Below are 19,875 nucleotides of genomic sequence, written 5' to 3'. Positions count from 1 at the left end.
TTATTAGCAGAGAAACCTGTACAAAACCGTATATTTAACTTTGAAAGTTTCTAACTTTTGTAATTAGTAAGTAAATTGTGTAAACCAAGCCGTATTTATTATATAATTTCGCAATGAATAGAAAACAAACGAATTAAAATTAAATAATTCTATTACTATAGTTACTATTAATAATAGTACTTAAAATAACAATAAAACGAAACTTTTTCCGAGTTTGCCCGGTAAAGCGGGTAAGACCGTGTACACTGCACGATATTTTCCCTAGTTTAAATTAACAACGATAACATAGAAAATGATCGATTCTTCTGTTATCCAACCCGTACCACCCTCGTGTGCCCATTTATTATACTGCGTATACTACATCCAGCTTTTTTGCAAGCGGCCCGCACCATATTCTTCCTGAAAATATACACAAATGTCATCAATTCTAGATTTAATATTTGATTTCAGCCTTTTCTTTACTAATTTTTATTTTCTGCCCGTTATTGGTTGTTCTTAATTCGACATAGGTGTTTCTCTTCTTCTTTGTCAAAGTAGCCAGTAATTCGTTTTTATAGTCAGCGGATGTCGGTTTTAACGAGTATGGTTATGCCACGGGACGCTCGAGCATAATATTTACTTATAATTAAAATTTTCCAAATATGATGTTAACGAATACGTGTCGTCATTTATAGTCAAAACATTAACCGAATATAACATCAAGAATACTTGCAAATACAATAAACTCGATAATTCTTCGAAACGTACGCCGTTTATAACAAAACACTGTTGACGGACACTTCAGTACGTTGGAAAACAGTTGGAAAGCGCTGGAGGGAATAATATTTTTTGAATTGGTTATGAAAATAAATATGGTATACGCTTGTAACCAGGTCTTCCCTGTTATTAGTGGGTAAATTATTGTACAAAAGCGTTCAGATATATTCAACAAGATATCAAGATTTTCCTATGTGTAATTATAACGCTTTCCAGCGTTTAGTTTGTCAACTTGCATGTACTCTAGAAATTGTTGATGTTAGCGTATTATTCAATGTACATCTGTGATCTTGCTAATGAATTTTTAGTAAACGCTTTAAGAAGCAAAGAAACACGAAGGGATTTTTCTGCCCCTACAAATGGAACTTGCTGTCGTATAATTTCATTGGATTATCACAACGAAGGAGTTCCATTAAGATGAATTGAAAGATTCAGAAGGAAAATAAGACGATCTTTTATAATGCGCATAACAACTATGCATTAAGCTGGAATTACTATATTCAGTTATAAATGTTTAGACATTTACTTGACAAAATTCCTTAGAAAAATGCGGATCATATTTTCGATCGAATTCATAGCTTTCTTCCCAAAAGAAAAAACTACATGTACCACTTCTCCATTGAGCTTCTCGATTCATACTTACTTCCGTGCAATCTCAACGGAAGATCTCTCGCAATCCCAGTCTTTCGCAAGCCCGACTGCCGCCGAAGATACGATCCGGAATTCATCTGCAACTATCAATTATACCATCTCACGTCCACGCAATTACCCAGTAATCCCGCGAGTCCTCTGTCCATCTTCACGGCATCTTTCGTAACCAGTTCCGCGGAAGGAAAAGGGAACGCCACGAACCACGGTTTCATTTGCGAGGTACGACCGCGCATATAATGATTATTCAAATCGTCGTCAGGGGGTGTTAGGATTCTCGGTATTGAGGGATCGGCGTAGACAGTAAGGGTGAGAGAAGAAGCGTCGAACGGAGACGAGAAATCCAGCCTAGGAATCCGGTGATCTGCGGTGTGTGATCCAAGCCATTAGGCAAAGCTTCCTCGTTTCCTCTTCAGACCCTCTCTCCCTCTTTTCCATCCCCCGTTTCCAGCGTCTCGTCGACGCGCTAACTGAAAAGGACCAACCACCACGTGTTCCATGGTTTTTGCATTGGGAAACTTGCTCCTCGGACCTGCTAAGTCTGCCCGCGCAATTCGCAGCACGCGCCTTTTCAACGTTCATCCCCTTCTTCGCAACGACTCAGCTATGTTACACTCGTTCTTTCTGTCGTACTATAATTGCTGTCCTGCGGCGGTTATCTTTCTACCTGCATTATATTGCATCTTTCAATCCTCTTATTCCGTATTTGTTAAAAGGGACATGGGGATTTAAGGATGAATTAAAAGGAATTTAGTAAATGGAGTTGTTTATATGAATGGAAAAAGCATGAAATATTTTATTCGACGAGACGATGACAATTTCTCTTAGTTGCACTCATAATTAGCGCGATGTCCCATTTCTCCGTGTCAATGAATTATTATTAATTTGTCCGTTAAATACTAGATAAAATTTTGTCTCGCTATTCGTAATCTTACGAAATTCCTAGCAAGTTTCGTTAATCACGATCTCTTCACCAGTTACACAAAAATACCTTGCTTCTACGCCATCTTTGTACAAATATTGCATCAATTTAATATAAACATCTCAATCTAAACTGAATGTCTAATAAATTCCACCATCGAGCAAAATGCTTAGCCGTTTATCAACTAGTCCAAAAAGAATACTTTAAACGTTTAATGTCTTACAGACCAAACGTGTCTAAATTCAGTTTCTTATAAAACCTTTCACTAGCCAAATTCATCGTTTACCTCGCATTCATCGATTAGATAAAAATCGCTATCCTACTACCATCACTTTTCCCGTAGAACACAATTCACCTTTAAATGCTTTAACCCAAACCCAACGTCTAATAAATCTCGCCGGAATATCGTTCGTCTCTTCAACCAGGATGCAGTTCTTCCAATTTGGCGCTTCTCACAAAGAGGATACCGCGCGCGGCGGCCCCTGAAATACGCGCTCGCGATTAATGATAACAGGTAACGGAGAAACGAGGCGGCAAGTTGTCCCTGAACGGGGACGCGTTCTTTTGATGTCGTTCCGTCGCTGAAAACCGGTTACATCGACATAGACGAATACAACGACAAGCAGGATAGACGAATAAAACGACATGCCGGATGGACAAGGACAGAGCGACGACGACACGAGGTGAAATATCCGACGATACCGGGCGCCAGTGGGCACATCGACGATGATAATGAAGCTTCCGCCATTGGTTGACCGATAAGGCGATTTACACGAGCAATATTCACGCGCCACACCGTATCCATTAGAGGCCAAACGCTTTTTTCGCTTTCGTTTGCATGCGCAAATGGCCTAGGGGTAAGTTTGCGGAATAAAAAGGGCGGTAGAGCAGGCCACACGGTTCAACAGGAAGGAAAAAGGAGGCAAGATCGTAGGGAGTTCGAGGGGAGTAAAAAAAGGAGGAGACAGGTTGTTTGTTAGCAATCGTGTACGCACGCACATTAACATAACAGCAGCAGCTAGAGGGAAATCACCTTTGCCGTCGTATCGTGTTACTTTTACTCGCAAAAGCGCTATGTTGGATGATTCTCTGTTTGTGCGTGAAGCTACATGGCTTACAGTTATATAGCCGAACTTAATGATGTTTAATAAAGCGAAATTATTAAACATTCGGATGATTACGCATACATGTATTATCATATTACCACAACGTGTTACGAAGATAAATTTGGGTAGAAAGATTTTTTCATGGTGGGACATTCTCGTATTCCGACGACGAATTTATCCAATTTGTCTTTTGATAGATCTTCGTTAGAAATTAAACAAACCAATCAAATGATCATACTGTAAACGAGAAAAATGTTACATTAAATACGTGAATGCTGTACTTCAAAGGTACGAAGTAAACTGAACGGATTACGGTTAAATTCATCATCTAGTATCACGATTTACTCTAAGTAATCAAAGTTTTCGCGGCCGACGTTGAAAAGTTCGTTTCAGCCCACAAGATCCTTTTCGGTTTCCGTTAATTTCGTCTTCCACTAGAAATTCATGGCTGACGATAATCCAGAGGCAGGAAATGAGCAATCTTTCCGGCGAATGTCTACGCGGAAGATGATTTTTCTTGAAAGTAGCACGATGGTTCGTATTTCGCTGATTATTAATACACGAGGAAGAAAAACGAACGTTCGTTTCTCGTGGATGTTTCGTTCTCGTTTTAGAAGCGTCTACATTGTCGTCGGACTAAGCTTCTTAAAGTCTGCCTCCTTATATATCAGATCGTTTTCTGTTAAAACGGTTGCCTCGATCTCCTTCCGAGGTCCGGCAATCTTATAATCCAGTCATATCCTTCTTCAAAAGGATCTTCTTCCGCGAACGATGAAGATCACGGATACTCTATCGAGCGAAACTTCTCAATAACATCTTTCGTATGCTTTGTAATCTCGGACGTCGATATATTTTTCCTCCTTTCTCCTTTTTCTTTCCTTTGAATGACGTTCGGATACCTAGGTTACTCGTAAAAGATCGTTCAATGCGACTCTATTGAAATTATACGTGACACTAGTTTCTCAGTAACGAATACGAAGTATTAGAATTCGTTTTTCGTCAAATTTCTTCTTATATCTGAACGTATATGTAACCGATTTTTGTAAGATTTTGCAAAGAAAAAGGGGAAACGATAAACAATAGAGACGATAAGACGAAAAAATAAACAAACGATTCCAAAAATACCTAAGACGATGCCAACGATTCTACACGGTGATTCTCACAGCATCGCAAATTCTATTCGAAGAAAAGCTCATACTTCGTTTTTCTTCTCTTCTATCATTTCTAGTACTTATGTTTCAGAATTTTAACCGTATAAAAGTAAACGTAATCAGTATCGTAATAATTGATAATCTTATCAAATCAATACGTTATATATTAAAAGATTTTTTTGAATACCTCGATTTCTGTCTCACAATTAATCAACCCTTACTTTCTACAAAATTCTCTCCCTCTTACCTTTTGAAAAATATACACGAGAAATGCACTGTTCAGCGCACTATAGTAACCATTTACTTTCGAAAATAATACACCTATACATAATAAATTTAATTACTCCGCTATCGGTTTTCTAAAACTACACTCTTCTAAAATACAAAGCGGATAGTAAAAAACTAACGGCGAGGTCCAAATAGAAGGCAATAACTATCAGCAACGAAATATTAAAACCAACGGGTGGTATCTCTGCCGTCGAGGGTGTTCAAAGCAGCGGAAACAGAAAGACGGACAACCAGCGGGGGAAAAAAAATAACGAAATTGAAACGTCAAATATAAACATTCTTTGACTTCTGGTGTGTCACAAACGTTGACACGGATCCCTCGATCTATTTTATTCCTTCCCTCGTCTTCCCTCCATCTATTTTATTTTATTTTTTATTTTTTTTTTTATTTAGATTTTTTTTACCTTTGACTTCTTTTTTCTCGCTGTCGTTTCCACGGGCAGCCCCGCAGGGGTTAAGTGGTCGAAGAGAATTTCGGTGGGATCTGTGGCCGTGCAGAACCACGATCGCGCCTCCCCGCGTTTCACGGCTAAATTGCTGTTTCGCGATTGGCAGCCCGTCAACGATTCGATGCTCGAACAGATCTGACCACTGTTATCATTATACGTACGCGTACCAACAGGATGTCTGTGGTCAGTTTGGTACACGACATCCAACCGCATAAGCCGACGTACGGATTTTTGTCATCGGGAGAACCGCCATTGCACATGATTCCCGGACCGGAATGACGTTTCGGTTGATTTCTGGATAGGGAAGGGATGGGCTGTTGCGACTGCCACGATGAAAACAGGAATCGACGAAAACGACATTGCCAACCGACATTGCCAACCGACATTGCTGCAAACAGAGCGTCGTTACATCGGTTTCACCTGAATCGTGTTTCGACAGTATTTCCACGTGTCGTTTGGAATATTTTCTACGGGAAGGAGTAGTTGACGTGACGCGGTTTTGTCGCTGTAAATGGAAGGTTTCCATTCAATTCTTTGGAACGGAGTAGAATTGAGATCGGTTCGAGTATAGTTATCGAAAGGTTCGCGAGAGTACTCGAAGTCTATTGAGAAATTGTTCGACAATTTTATATGAAAATGGTAATGCATAGTGACTCACGAATACTTGTAGTGAAACATTTTTATGAATATGTATGGAACTATTGGAAATTTCATTAGCATTCTATTTAAACAAGAGAATTCAAATTGCATTGTACCGTGTATGGGATTCCAGGAAAAGCTATATTAATTCCGCTGCAACTTCTTAATGATTTGTGTAAACGTGTATGAAAATATCGGAAATTTCATTAGCACTGTAATCAGACAAACAGAAAATTCGGACTGTATCGAACCGTATATTACTCTATATTAATTTTACTGATAACGTCTAAATGATATTAATATCCGTCAAGGAACTTTCTATTTCCAGTAACTATAAAATAAAATCATTATTTTAGTAATCCTGGTATTAAATAATCATTAAGCATCGTGGGAATTACGCGATCCCTTCTTCGGATGGTAAAAACGGTTGAAATCTTCGTACAAACCTCGAGTACGCTCCTCAAATGTATTCAGAAAAAGTTCCTCCCATATGACCTGTTTATAATCGAACGGTCGATTGGCCGGAATCGAGTTCGTGGAATTCCTTTGCGAAACTGTAGTATAACAAGAACTCGCGGCACTCCGCTCACGATTCGCGTCACCCGTAAACCGATTTAATCCCCTCCTAGCGCACGCGAGTTCACGTTAAACGTTCCTCCACCTGGACGATTCTTTAACGAGTCTCTTTGCCCGTTAAACGCAATACCGCTATTACGATCGCCCGCTTTAAGAGGAAACTCGTGCCCCTAAAAGATTCATGAAAACTGCGACGCGAAGCGGTCGTTTACCACGCTCACCTCCCTCGCCCTCCTTGCTCTTGAAACTCCCATCGTTGCAACGGTTTCGGAGCAAAACCAGCGTCGTTTCAGCAGTGCGCGCTCGTCTCGTCTCGTCCCGTCTCGTCGCCAGGACGCATCCGCGGCGATAAGTCAACTCTAGGCGAAGAAAATCGAGGATGGGTACGTCGTCGAAGGATATAGGAGACGTAGAATTTAATAACCATAGGCTGTGACACGGGGGTACCTCCGCACCGTAAGACATGGATGTAATCTTAGCGGGGTAAGTCATACGTTAGGAACCGGAGGACACATTCTTCGCGTCGCTAACAAACGCCCATGGCATGCACGACATGTCCCGAGCTCGCTTTCTCTGCCTCTCTCTCTCACTCTCTCTTTGTGAGGCAGCCTTGACAACGTTGGCTGGAGCGCCGACATAATTCTAATTTTATTGCCCTAGCAGGATGCGGGCCAACGCGAACGAGACCTCGAATTTATGGGCAATTTTTCTTATTAATTTTCATAAGTTCGACACGTGAACCAGCGCAACGTCTACACAAAGGCGATCCCGCCTTCCTTCCTTCGCCCTCTGCAACCTTCCTTAGAACTTGCCGCGATCCTTGCATACAGCAGCGTATGCAAGGGTGACGTGCGCTCGGAACGCGTCGTATTTTCCAGCGCCTTACCGCCAACAGCCGCGACCCCCGCCCAGGCCGATGGTTATATCGAATCGCGGCGCCAAACTTCGACGATGCCACGGAGGAACACCTTTTCGAAAGACGCGAAGTTGGAAAGCGTCGCCGAGAGAGAGAGAGCTGCGAGGAGACAATCTGCCGGTGTGCCAGGGGTATATTAAAAAATTTTCTGGCACACCGTGAATTCAAGGAATTCGTAATTGATACGTGGCGGGTGATTGGTTTGAAAAAAAGAAAGGGCAGGATTTCTTGGACAGACGTCCGGATAAATGAGCTATGTTAAGTATAGGGTGTCGCAACGAATATATTCAAATCCTCGCTTAGTTTCGCTGGTGTTGTTTCGTTCTTTTTAAGCCATGGAAAAGATATTTCTCTATTGGCTGTTTGTAGTAAAAACACGCTCTGCGTTTAATGTCTGCGTAGAATTTGAGACGAATTTTAGCGATAAATAAACATATCGATCGTTTGGTCAGTTAATAATTTGTTAAAGTATAATGTTGTGTGTGCACTAACATTATGACTGTCGAACGTGAAAGGGTTAATTTATTTCGTACTCGCAGATCATTCATTTAATTAGAGGTAGAAGATATTGTGAATATTGTATTGTTTAATTAATTCACTTTCGGGTTATTTAATGTTCGATACACGCGTCAAAGAGGAGAATTTCAGTCGATTAAACTAAACTGTCACAATTTTGTTTAAGTAGTACCATCTAGAATCGACAATACATATTGTATATGTGAGAAGGAAAGAGGCAGAAAATTGCATATTTAGTTTCCAAGCGCCGTAGCCAAATTAATTAATACATAATTTATGATCATGTTGTATTAATTTCGCAAGAAAATGGTATGAATTGCCCTCGGTCATTAATTTGGTATTAATTTATACATTTAGCGTATAATGTGTTTATACAGCTGTGTACTTTACTAAAACTCGATCAATGCGGCGTCGATCAGGATTTAGATCAAAATTTAGGATCAATAGAATAAAATTGTAATATATACAAAACGAATCCTTTAACATGATGATTTCAAATAATTCGTAAATTATTTACTATATGGAAAAATACTTCGAATGAAGTGCATCGAAGAGAACGTAATCTGATATTAATCTTCGCGTGTTTGGTTACGCAAAGGATATAAGCTGAAATTATACGTAAATATATTCCATGTAGATATTCTAATGAAAATAATACAATAAAAGCAAATACATATGTAAATTTCGTTTCGAAATCAATGTTTTTGATCACTGCGAGAACTACAAATCCGACATGTTTCATTGTCACAGTTAATAGTTCTAGCGTTAAATAAAATCAAATATTTCTTTAGGGATTGGACGAAGGATTGAATGAAACTATATTGCCTAGGAAAAAAAGTTTCAATAGTCCGAATTACAATCGTATTGGATTAATTCATTGAATTCCTCGAAATCAATCGTGCCGAGCGCACGTCCACCGTACTTCGCTTTCGTCGGAATTTCTAGAGTGCAGAAATTCGTCGATTCCCCGTTTATGAATAGAAGAAATCGCAGAAGGATTCATACAGAACGTGGAGGAAGGGATGGAATTTTTCCGGCACAGCGAAGTGGAAAGAAGCGTCTACGACGTTTCGAAGTAGTAAATAATGGAGAGTGACGAACGGATGGCTGCGGAGGATGCGCAAAGAGAGTAGAGCAACTAGGGGAACAGAATGCAGAGGGGTAAAAAGAGGGAATAGAAAATTGCACGGTAAACTCGTGCCACCGTTTCCACCTTGCCGTGGTAAATTGAGAATAAACAGGCGGGCCGAAGAGACCGAGCGAGAACTCGGAGGAAAAAAATAATTCGTCGCGGCTGCAGGAATCACGAGGAAAGGAATTCGTCGAGGATGAGTACCTTTTTAATCTCTGCGGCGCGTAATCGAACCGGAACTCGACTTAATCAATTAGGTTATATTAATCGACGAGCCCGAACAATGAAATTTCTCTCATCTTTGCCGCTACGATCTCTTCTCCGTTATAAAATAAAGATTCCGGTTATTACGCTCGGTCGGCGAAACGTTTCTTGCGAAATTTGACTTTCTTTATACGTTTTATATATATTTTTATATTTTCAAACTTTCTTATATTTTTAAAGTTTTAAGCGTTCGATCGAGAATCGAGTTTGTTTTTAATTATCCGTCTATATAGAAAAGACAGAGTCTGTAAAATTGATTTTGACGTAGTCGCGGCGATGGTCAGTTGTGAATTCTGTATTCTTAATCTCCAATGCATTTCAATAGATTAATATTGACGAGACCAACATGCGGTTTTATTAACCATTCTAGTATTATTTGTGGAACTAAATATATGCATAATCCAAAATTATAGATGTGGATCTCTTATCTCACTAAAAGATAATGCTTTTATCTCATCGAAACGTGATCTCGTATTTCGCGTTTCGAATGTGACACGTTAATCTAGTTATTCGTAATTAACTACGTTACAAGGATAGCACAAAAATGCGAGATATCGATTAGTAAAGTAATTATAGAATTTCCTGATTATTTTATTCATATATCTTTCCGGTTTATTTATTTAACCCATTATGCATCTCTACCTTATCCACCGCTATTGCAATATTTTATTAATCCCTACGTCTTTCTTTACCTACCTTACCTGCTTCGTTACCATGGCATTGGTTGAGTGTAGGCATTGACTGTATCTACTTCAATGATATGCATCAAACGGTCTGTCTATTCCTGCCTTATCTACTTTACTTTGCTAGTGTTCTCGAAAAGTCGGAAATTTCATTTTGTAACAACGAAAACTGATATCAGTGTAGTTTATTCGTTGAGCGTCAATGCGATTTACGTAAAATGTTTTGCGAATTAAGGCAAAGTTCAAAAGAGCAAAGCGGATAGTGGTGGATAAAAAAGCAACCTGTTGAATTTTACATTGTTATCTACAAACGGTGAATCGAAAGAGAGAGTTTTTATTTCTTTTCTTCTTTTTTTTATTTGTATGAAATTAAAAGCTAATAATATACGCTACACTAGAGGTTGAGAATGAATTTAATTTAAGAAAATTTTAGTACGTAAATTTTGCATTTGTCTCTTTGTGTTTTTATCGATTGCTTACGTTGTTAATAAACAAATAATCGTTTAACACAAATCCAGCGAATCTGAGAGCTATTGTGGAGATTATAACAGGGAGATTACAATAGTGAGATTAACAGAAGATAGGATCTAGTATACAGATCCGTTATTATCCGTATTCTGGCAGCTTAAATTTAATCACCGTCAATCCTCTTATCCGTTAATTTTTATTAATACGAGATTAATCCAAAAATACAAATTTTCATTTCTCGCAGACAATATACATATATGTTCATTAATTCTCAACAAAATAATATTAAACTATTACATAAAGATATAATGCGCAATATTATGCGCATTATTGTATATATTATATACAATATAAAGCATGCAAGAAATATTGCAAAATTTTAAAATTTGCTCCCTAAACTTAAAACATTTGAAATCGTATATATTACATACAGGTCCACCTCAGGTCTTTCATTTATATCCTAAACATTAATCGATGGAAAGGACATCATTCTCAGAATTGCGAGAGAGTACAAGCTTGTAGAACTTCTAAAAGTTCTTTCGTCTTCTCAATTTGTATAAACATCGCAGAATTTCTTATATCCCCTTACTAACGATAAACAATTCTATGTTTCCTTCATGACGATGATTTGCATTTTCATGGTTATACTTATATTTAGTTCCAATCATTAGTGTTGTAATCTTATCCTATACATGATACATTGAATCAATTGTGATTGTACCGCAAACTGAACAAAACGTTATGTACCGTTTATCGGAAAGTTAGGAATTCTTAAAACTGTCAGGAAACTTTAATACAATTGTATTGGAAGTTGCAGGTATATCTAAACATAATGACTCTATCCTTTTTACAAATACCAACAAATATTAATCTTATTAGAAGAATTTATCCCATTCCTAATTGCTTTTTATAATTTTACCATTATTACTTCGCAATTATATTCCAAATCTAAGAAGAATGGTACTCGACGAAAACTTTTGAACAGAATGGAAATTCTTAAATCGAAATTTGAAGTTTGTTAATTGGTTTGATGAATTATTGAGAGGATTAAAACTAAAGGATAAGAAAAGGTAAGAAAAATTGCCATGTTCTCTTTACCAAACATTTATTCTTACAATACCACCGTAAAAATACAATTCAAAATGATATAAAACGCTTCTTTTATTAAAATAGACTTCATAAAAGTAATTTGTATGTTATTTATATATATATATCTTCAAAAATTATCTGAAATTCACATCGTGATATTTTCAACGGGGAACAAAGCTACGTTAGTCTGTTGCAAGCAATTCGCGAAACTATTCTCCATTTGTTGTGTCAATGGCGATGACCATAATGGCTCCACAGGATTCAAAAGAACTTCCTCGTTTATATCCTTCTGCCTCGCTGTCGAAAATGATTCCAATTTGTCAAAAATGTACTTCAGTCCCTTCAATAAGCGACTTTCGTTACAAGCATTCGAGGAAACACAATCTAACATAACGACTTTGCTTTTAAGGTCGTTTAACCGAAGCGACACTTTTTGCAACTCGTCCTCCATTTTTGATCTTTGTTGCGCTTCTGTATCCAGCAACGCTTTATTGCTCGATAGTTCCTCCTTCAATTTGAAATTCGACTCGACTAGACTCCATAACTGCGATTCCAAATCTCCAAGTTTCTTCCTTCGACTTTGATCCTCTTTCGGAACTTCTATTTCCTTCGACTGTTTCACTTTTATCTCGAACCTATGGATCTTCTTCCAATGACGTTTCTGCGTTGAATATTTGTTGAGCCTTTCCTGGGCAAATTGACATTTTCAAGTTATTAGATATATAAATATATTTGGGCTTTGTTTAAATTACAGAGAAGCGAAAACCGACAACTCACTGTTCTATTTCGTAAACTTCTTCTACGTTGTTTTATAAGTTCATGAATTCTATTATTTATCAAGTCTCGTCTCATATCTATACGAAATCTTTTCTTCGACGTTATACTTTCAGCCATCTCTCGCCTTCTCTTCAATATCCTCAGTATCATTTGTAAGGTGTTAATAGGTATGCGATTTTCAGTGAGATCTAGCTTCGTAATTCTACTGTTGGTTTGTAAGAGACGAATCATCGTCTCTGCTCCGTGTTTACTGATCCCACAGTGCCTCAGACTCAGCGATCTCAGCCAGACGTCGCTTTTTAACGCATAAACTAACTGCCTCAAGCCGGTGTCCCCGATTTTTGGATTTTGGTTCAGAATCAACGTGTGCAATCCCTGGGGCTGAAGAAAAGGAGTTCAATAAATTACAATACAATTCTGTTATCTTGAACAATATAATTCACGTCCTGAATGTAGTCTACAGACAGTTATGCAAATTTACATTTTTTGTGAACATAATTGCTGGAATCTAATCACATTAGACTGCAGGTGGAAACTGTATACAAATTTCTTTCACTTTTGCTTCAAGTATTACAGCGACTAGTGTATTTTAGATATTTTACGTATCTTACAGTGTATCATGTGCATTCTCTACATTGTTACACCTTGAAATTTCTCACAAATGCATAGACATCTGCAGTCTACTAGTTACGGTTATTATAATTTGGACTTGTTATATAAACACGTATCTATAGTCTCTCATAATATACAATAAAGTTGATCACCACCTTCTTGTCAGAATTTTCTTCCGGAGATTGTACAGAGGACTGTTCCCAAACATTCTGCAACAGATCAGCCTTCCTTCTCTTCAAGAACAGGGACAGGCACATGGCACTTCTGTTCGACAGCCGGCAGGACGATAAATTTAATACACACAATTTTGGATTGTTCCTCAAACAGCCCAACAACAAATCACAACCTGAATCAACAAAAGAAGTGGACAATCACTAAAACTATTTCGTAAGAGGTTGACGAATAGCACAAGAGTGACTCGAAATAAAATGCATATAATTTGTGTTTTCAAAGTAAAACATTAGAATACTGCTGAGTTAAGGAAAAAATAATAATATAAAAATTAAAACAATGATTATTACGTGTTAAAAAGTCAGAAAATGATACTAACCGACGTCTCCTATATGACACTTCGTCAAAGATAGATTAATTAGCTTCTCGTTGTTCTTCAAACCGCAACAGAGGATGTTGAGGTACTTGAGAGATAACGGAATCCCATCGAGAGTGATGGAGGTGATGGCGGAAGAATCCCTCGCGCAAACAGCGATGGAGTCGACGAGACAGCGCAACAGGAAGTTAGTGTAGATGACTGGACTTGCTTGATCCTTTCCTTTGCATCGCCTGGACGTGTCATCAAATGCCAGTCTAGGGTATCAACGTCTTTCTTTTTTGTTTATATTCTAACTTTCTCTATATTATTCATATTGGGAGATTCTGGCCTTTTCCTTCGTTTATCCCTCTCCTCCTGTCTTTCTCCGGCCTTCATTTTGTCCCTCCTCTGGTTCCACATTCCTTTAGATCGTTCCCTTTCCATTTAAATCTCTCTTTTCTCTCTTTCCATTCAGTCCAGGAGATGCAGACCTGCAAGCTTAAACTTTCTGGCAGTAGTATCCGCAAGGAAAATATATCTCTCGAATATAATTTCGTGCTGGTTGTGCATTAAATATTCACCCTTCAAGCGTAGAAATTTCAATCTTAGGCATAGAAAAAATTCAATGTAGGTCCTGTTTTTATTTCTATAGCAATATAATTTGATTTTTTGGTGTGCTTAAGAATCTAATAATGTAGAAACTGAAGAATTTCTGAAATTTTGTACTGTTTTCGTAATTAGTCTGGAGATAAAAAGGTTTGAATTCAAAAGGTTTCAATTTTTATTATAGTGATATAAAAATTGAAGAATTTCTGAATTGGAATTTTTTAATTATTTTATTAATCATTCCTGAGATAAGATGAATTGGAATTGAAAAGTTTGAGAACACTTATGCTCAACGTTTTGATAATATAGAAATTGAAGAATTCAACACTTGAAAATTTATTGTTTTAGTAACTGAATTTTGGGACAGGAAGAACAGGAAAATTCCAGAACACTTGTGCTACGTGGAAAGACGACACTGTAGTGTTAGAGCAAAGCTTAGGAAGTTTAAGCTTGGGGATGCAACGAAATCAGACATTTCTCTAAATTTAATTCTCATAAAATGTTTGATTGCAAGATATGTAGATGAAGTACCTTGGGATTTTTAAGCTTGGGGATACAACGAAATCGAACAGTTCTATAAATTTAATTGTCATAAAGTATTTGATTGCAAAATATTTAGATGAAGTACCTTTAATTAAATTTCGAAATATTCGAGCCTCTAGGACTATTCATAATTTTCCACACGATAATTTTATGTCTTTTCGTAGTAGCAATCTGTCTTTACGTAATACCACTTTTACTTTGTTTAAGTATGATTCGTGACTGCCAGTTTTACGTTTCTTACAAAGTTCGGTTAAATTTGTCTGACATGACGTTCAGAATTATACGGTAGATACCATAATTTCTCAAGCTTCTCCTCCGTATTCACTTTCTCACGTACTCTTTTGCAACGACTTCGGCTATAGATATTGATTTTCGACAGATTTCGACTCTCGGCGATGCTTTTCAGTATCGGGGACCAATCTTTCAGAGCCACGCGATCCACGCAGAATCGTAGACAACCCTCTGGTAAATATGCTTGTACAGCGGGTAATGGTTTAACGCACTTTTCTTGACATAGGACCTTGTTAAAAAATTCTGTTTATACCGTGTGAAATATAACTCTCTTTCACGGGGTCGTTAAATTAAATTATTATCCTTGGATGATCAAATTATTAGCGTTTCTGAAGAATAAGTTTATTAAAATTCTAAAATCTATAAAAGTGTTAAATAATCTTCTTACGTTAGGCCAGTTGAAATTTTGTGTTACTTTTTTCTATACATTTTTTTTCTTATTATTTTTTATCTTTCGTACATTTGTTTATAATTAAATTATATCGTTGAAATTGTAATTATGATTTTAATTTAAGATTTGGACCAACGATGGTAACAGAAATTACAAATGACTCAAGTGAGTTAACGAACCTTGTATAACCAAGCAAAATGCCCATGATTGATTCTTCTCACCTCTCTGCTATTTTGCATAATGTCAAGATACACGATCGTCAATCACTTCTTGATTTATCATTGTACGGAACTTACTGACCGACAAAATGCCCGGACATATCACTGAATAATTAAAAAAAAAAGTTGAATTACAAATATTTCTCGTTGAAGGTTCATTAAAAAAAGAAACTGCAGTTTTCGAAATATATCGAACATCTGACTATTAGCATTTGTTCTTCGTTCGCAACTTCGTGTCGCTGAAAAAATTTGAATTGTTCCTGGAACATTAAAAGATTCTAAGGGAACGGAGCAAAATAATGATTCCCATTATTACGCCATTCGTGCATTTCATCTTTTAATTAACGATTACAGTTGAACTATGTGCTATGTGATACAGAACATTTTAGCGTATACATACCTTCAATTACTTTATGGTTGAGTTACATTAAATTAAACTATTTTCTATCTTATTTCAACATAGATGGGAGTATACAGACTTACACTTATAGACTTTCGCATATTATCTTATGTTTCTTTTCTTCTCTCTATTTTTTTTTTTTTTATTTAACTTATTTGAAGAAATTTATAACATCACTCTATCAGTTCCATTTTATCGTTTTATCACTTAATCTCTTCACCCAGAGTTACTCGTATTTTTTACCGTTAATTTACTCTTATGTTAAATATTCTTACTGTGCAATGACCGCATTAACTGCATCCAACATAGGAGTCGTTACTCTTAGAATTATCTCTTAGAATTTAATTATTGTTAAGATATCCTGCGAAGTTAGAATTAGTAATGCATACCTCTATCAAATATCGATTACGTATAATGAATTTGGTTAACACATAGCAAGTTTTAACAAGAGATAGTAGAAGGATAGATAAGTAAATAATAGATAGGTAATACATTTAATTCAGGCTGGGCTTCAGCATGTCCCCAGCCAAGTCGGAGGCCACTTGGTTTTACGACTGGCGGCATAGGGAGGCTCCTCCGCCCGGCCTGTGTTTGGATATAAACGGACAGGATGTCGAGGTGGGGCTTCGGATGAAACTCTGAGCCTCACCATCGACAATCAATGGACGTTCAGGCCGCACTTCGAGCACTTGGTCCCCAAAGTGACGGCAGCAGCCAACGCCTTATGTAACTTGCTGCTACATAAGGGTATATCAGTGGGACCAGGGTCGGAGTGTGCTGACTATATGAGGGAATCGTTTGTTCCCGGGTCCTGTGAGCATTGAGAGGTGTGGTCCCTCTCAATGCTCAAACTTGACCGGAGGAATGGCTCCCTCGGAATGAGAGAAGATGCAGGAGTGCTCCGGCAGTAATTTGAATTCGGTCCCGGAACACTCCTGTTGGGCGTTAGGTAGGCCACCCGGCGGTTGTAATCGGTAAGTCCGATACTACCCTGCCGCTTCCCAGAAAAGCGACAAGGTGTCCGTCAGGATTGCCCCACGTATAAAAAAAAATAAAAAGAAAGGTAATATATTTAATTGAACTTACGGTTAGTATTGGAAGAGCAAACATTCATTGCCATTGGTAAGCATTATATATTTAACTAGTTACATGTCCATCATTAGCATTATTACGATATATTCCTCAATGTTGGTATGATTCACCTTAATGCGGATATGACTAATTACATCTCCAGTTTATCCTTTTTTCTTAATTACGAAGATCAAAAATGGACTGGCCTGCTCTTCTTTGTAAATTCTAAATAACGTCGTCGTCGTCATCGTCGTTGTCGTCGTGGTCGTTAACTTAGAGTAAATTTTGTAATAATAATTCCTTTCTGCAAATTAATCTTAATCCTTCGAACATTTCAGCAATTTTGTCTCTCGAATTTGTTTACGTGAAGATTACACTTTTATTTTATTAAAATCGGTTTTTAAGTAAAAATAAAAGATAATGTTTATAAATAAATAAGCAGTTAGGTTTTTTGTATTTACGAGAAAATAAAATTGAGATTAATATATTGAGTGTTAAATGTGGAAACACAGCAAATACAGAGGTTAATAACGAGAAACTATTTTTATTTCGTTTATTACTTTTATTGCATTTTAAAAATATATTGAACATTTAAATTTTTCATTAATATTCTCGTACCTCCATTGTTAATCTTCATAGTTGTTTGCTTGTATTAATCTTGAAGTGCTAACCATCGTTGTATTCTCGATTTCTGATGGCTACTATTATTCATAAGAAGTACAATTATTTTTCAAATATTTTAAGAAACATATAACTTATTTTTAAAAGTTGCAATTCTTAATTTTTCTTCATTTAAATGAAGCAATTTAGTTCTATAATTTATTCTTACTTTAACTTTCTTGTTTTAAATATTATAATAATTTTACGTAAATAAGTTCATTTAGATTATAATAATTATCAATTAACTGCGCAACGATTATTCACAAGTAAAAGCCCTTAATTAATAAATCCAATGTACACTTTTTAACCACAAATTAATTTATACTCCTATTCTGCGACTATTCGATTAAACGCAAGAAGGTACGTCTTTGTTTATCATATTTCTTAATATCTTCAATGTACTTTTTTTTTCTTTTTTTTTGTTACTTTTCGTATTTTCATTGAAATTGTAATACCGCGGTGTTAAACTCTAAATATATTTAATTATTATTTTACTTTGCGCAGGTTCATCACTTTTTTCATTATCTTTTATCCCACTTTTTAACCTTAACCACTTTAATAATTCTTTGCAATATTCAAACTTCAAACACTTCGATTAACGTAAAACTTAATTTTTTCCATGGGTCCAGATTTTCCAAATTTTCGGACGAAGAGGGCGAAACTTTTTTAACGTTTAAATTAACAATAAGAGAAAGAGTAACAAGCAACGAAGGATTTCATTTGAATATTTACGATCCTAAAACTTTCAGAACGAATATTTACTTCAGTCGCGTATAGTCATCTGGAAAGGTGTATTAATTTAAACGCCATGTGCAAGATACAGTTCCACAACGAAGGTGCAACGAGCAAAACAATTAGATATAAACGCATTACAGTGAGGTCACAGGCAAAGATAATTTCTGCCAAGGAAACTAAAGCGCCCCTAGACAAATAATCGCTTTGTACTACCGCTAGGTAAATTCATAATAACAATTATCGAATGATCTTATTATTTGTCACACTCAAATTCTAGATACTCGTTAAGTTTCTTTGATTGTAGCCGAGCATGTAACTTCTTCTTCTATAGTCCTCTTTGTTCAAACATATAAATTTTTGTGCAATCTAAAGTTTCAATTTCAAACAGTTCAACTTATATCCTACTAATTTTTGTATTTTTCCAGAGGAAGATATCGTCTTATTAATTTATAAAATAATACTGAGAACTTTATTCGATAGATTTTGAAATGGATCTTTAATTTTGTAATTTCGACTTGTCTGTATGCCACAATTTTTATGGGAATCAATCTTTATGGGAAAAGGATTTTCTAGATGCATTTTGAAATGGATCTATCAGTTTATGACCTTTCACATTTTGACAATCTGTATCCTATTAAATATTTTACGTTTGTGCGAAGATATATCGTGTTATTATTTTATATCTAAAATAAATTGCTGTACTCTCTTTTTATGAATACTTAAAATTTAACAATCTTACGAAATTTAACGAATCTTTGTTTTACTTTCTTTTCCATTTAGATTCGAAGATTCCATCCAGATTGAGATCTCTCTAATTCAATTTATATATTATTATTATTTTTCCGTCTTTGGGAGAGACATTATGTTGTTATTTCATGAAACGATCTTCTATATTTTCTTCTGGCAGATGCTTCGAATCTTTCGAAATAGACAGTTCATTTTATATTTTAGATATCAGTACTTAATTTTATATTTCGTATATATTATAACTATATCTCTTTCTCTCTTCTCTCATTGTGTCTAAGCCTTACTGTCTTAGGTAAGCCTTACTGAAGAGTCCATACTAACAGATCTCGGACGAAACACTCGCTTTCTCTCTTATAACTATATCTTCTTATTTCCTATTAAATTCTTTTTTACATGCAGAGATTATACATATATATGTTAATTCTATTTGATGCTATTTTATATTTTCTACTTCGTACCAACACTTTCTTCACCTTTCTATAACCTTCTTAAACAAATAGTATTAATATAAAAAGCTGCATTAATAAACACCCAAACAGCAGGTTAAAGGGTTTTGCATTTTAAAAGTTCGTATTAAACCAATCCAGCTTTTTTTTATCTCTACACTGCGTTTTGAACTTCTGCAAAACCAAACAGGTCACGAGTGCAATTGCTGTTTACTATTCAGACAGTGTGCAATATTAGCCTTTCAA

General features: G+C 36.3%; 1 protein-coding gene across 1 annotated transcript; it reads right to left on the bottom strand.

The window, feature by feature from the left end:
- Nucleotides 1-11,602: 11,602 nt before the first annotated feature.
- On the bottom strand, nucleotides 11,603-13,804 carry LOC117234758 (protein Cep78 homolog; the record flags this gene model as incomplete). Its single annotated transcript, XM_033496258.1, has 4 exons — nucleotides 11,603-12,291; nucleotides 12,381-12,761; nucleotides 13,148-13,338; nucleotides 13,543-13,804. Coding segments are annotated over 4 exons (1,377 nt in total), but the record flags the coding sequence as incomplete, so codon positions are not given.
- Between the last annotated feature and the right edge of the window lie 6,071 nt (nucleotides 13,805-19,875).

This window comes from Bombus vosnesenskii, unplaced genomic scaffold (genome assembly GCF_011952255.1).
Source record: "Bombus vosnesenskii isolate JDL3184/JDL3185 unplaced genomic scaffold, Bvos_JDL3184-5_v1.1 scf7180000013308, whole genome shotgun sequence".
Taxonomy (NCBI): domain Eukaryota; kingdom Metazoa; phylum Arthropoda; class Insecta; order Hymenoptera; family Apidae; genus Bombus; species Bombus vosnesenskii.
Note: the sequence above shows the minus strand (reverse complement) of the source record. Positions and strands in the feature narration are given on the sequence as shown.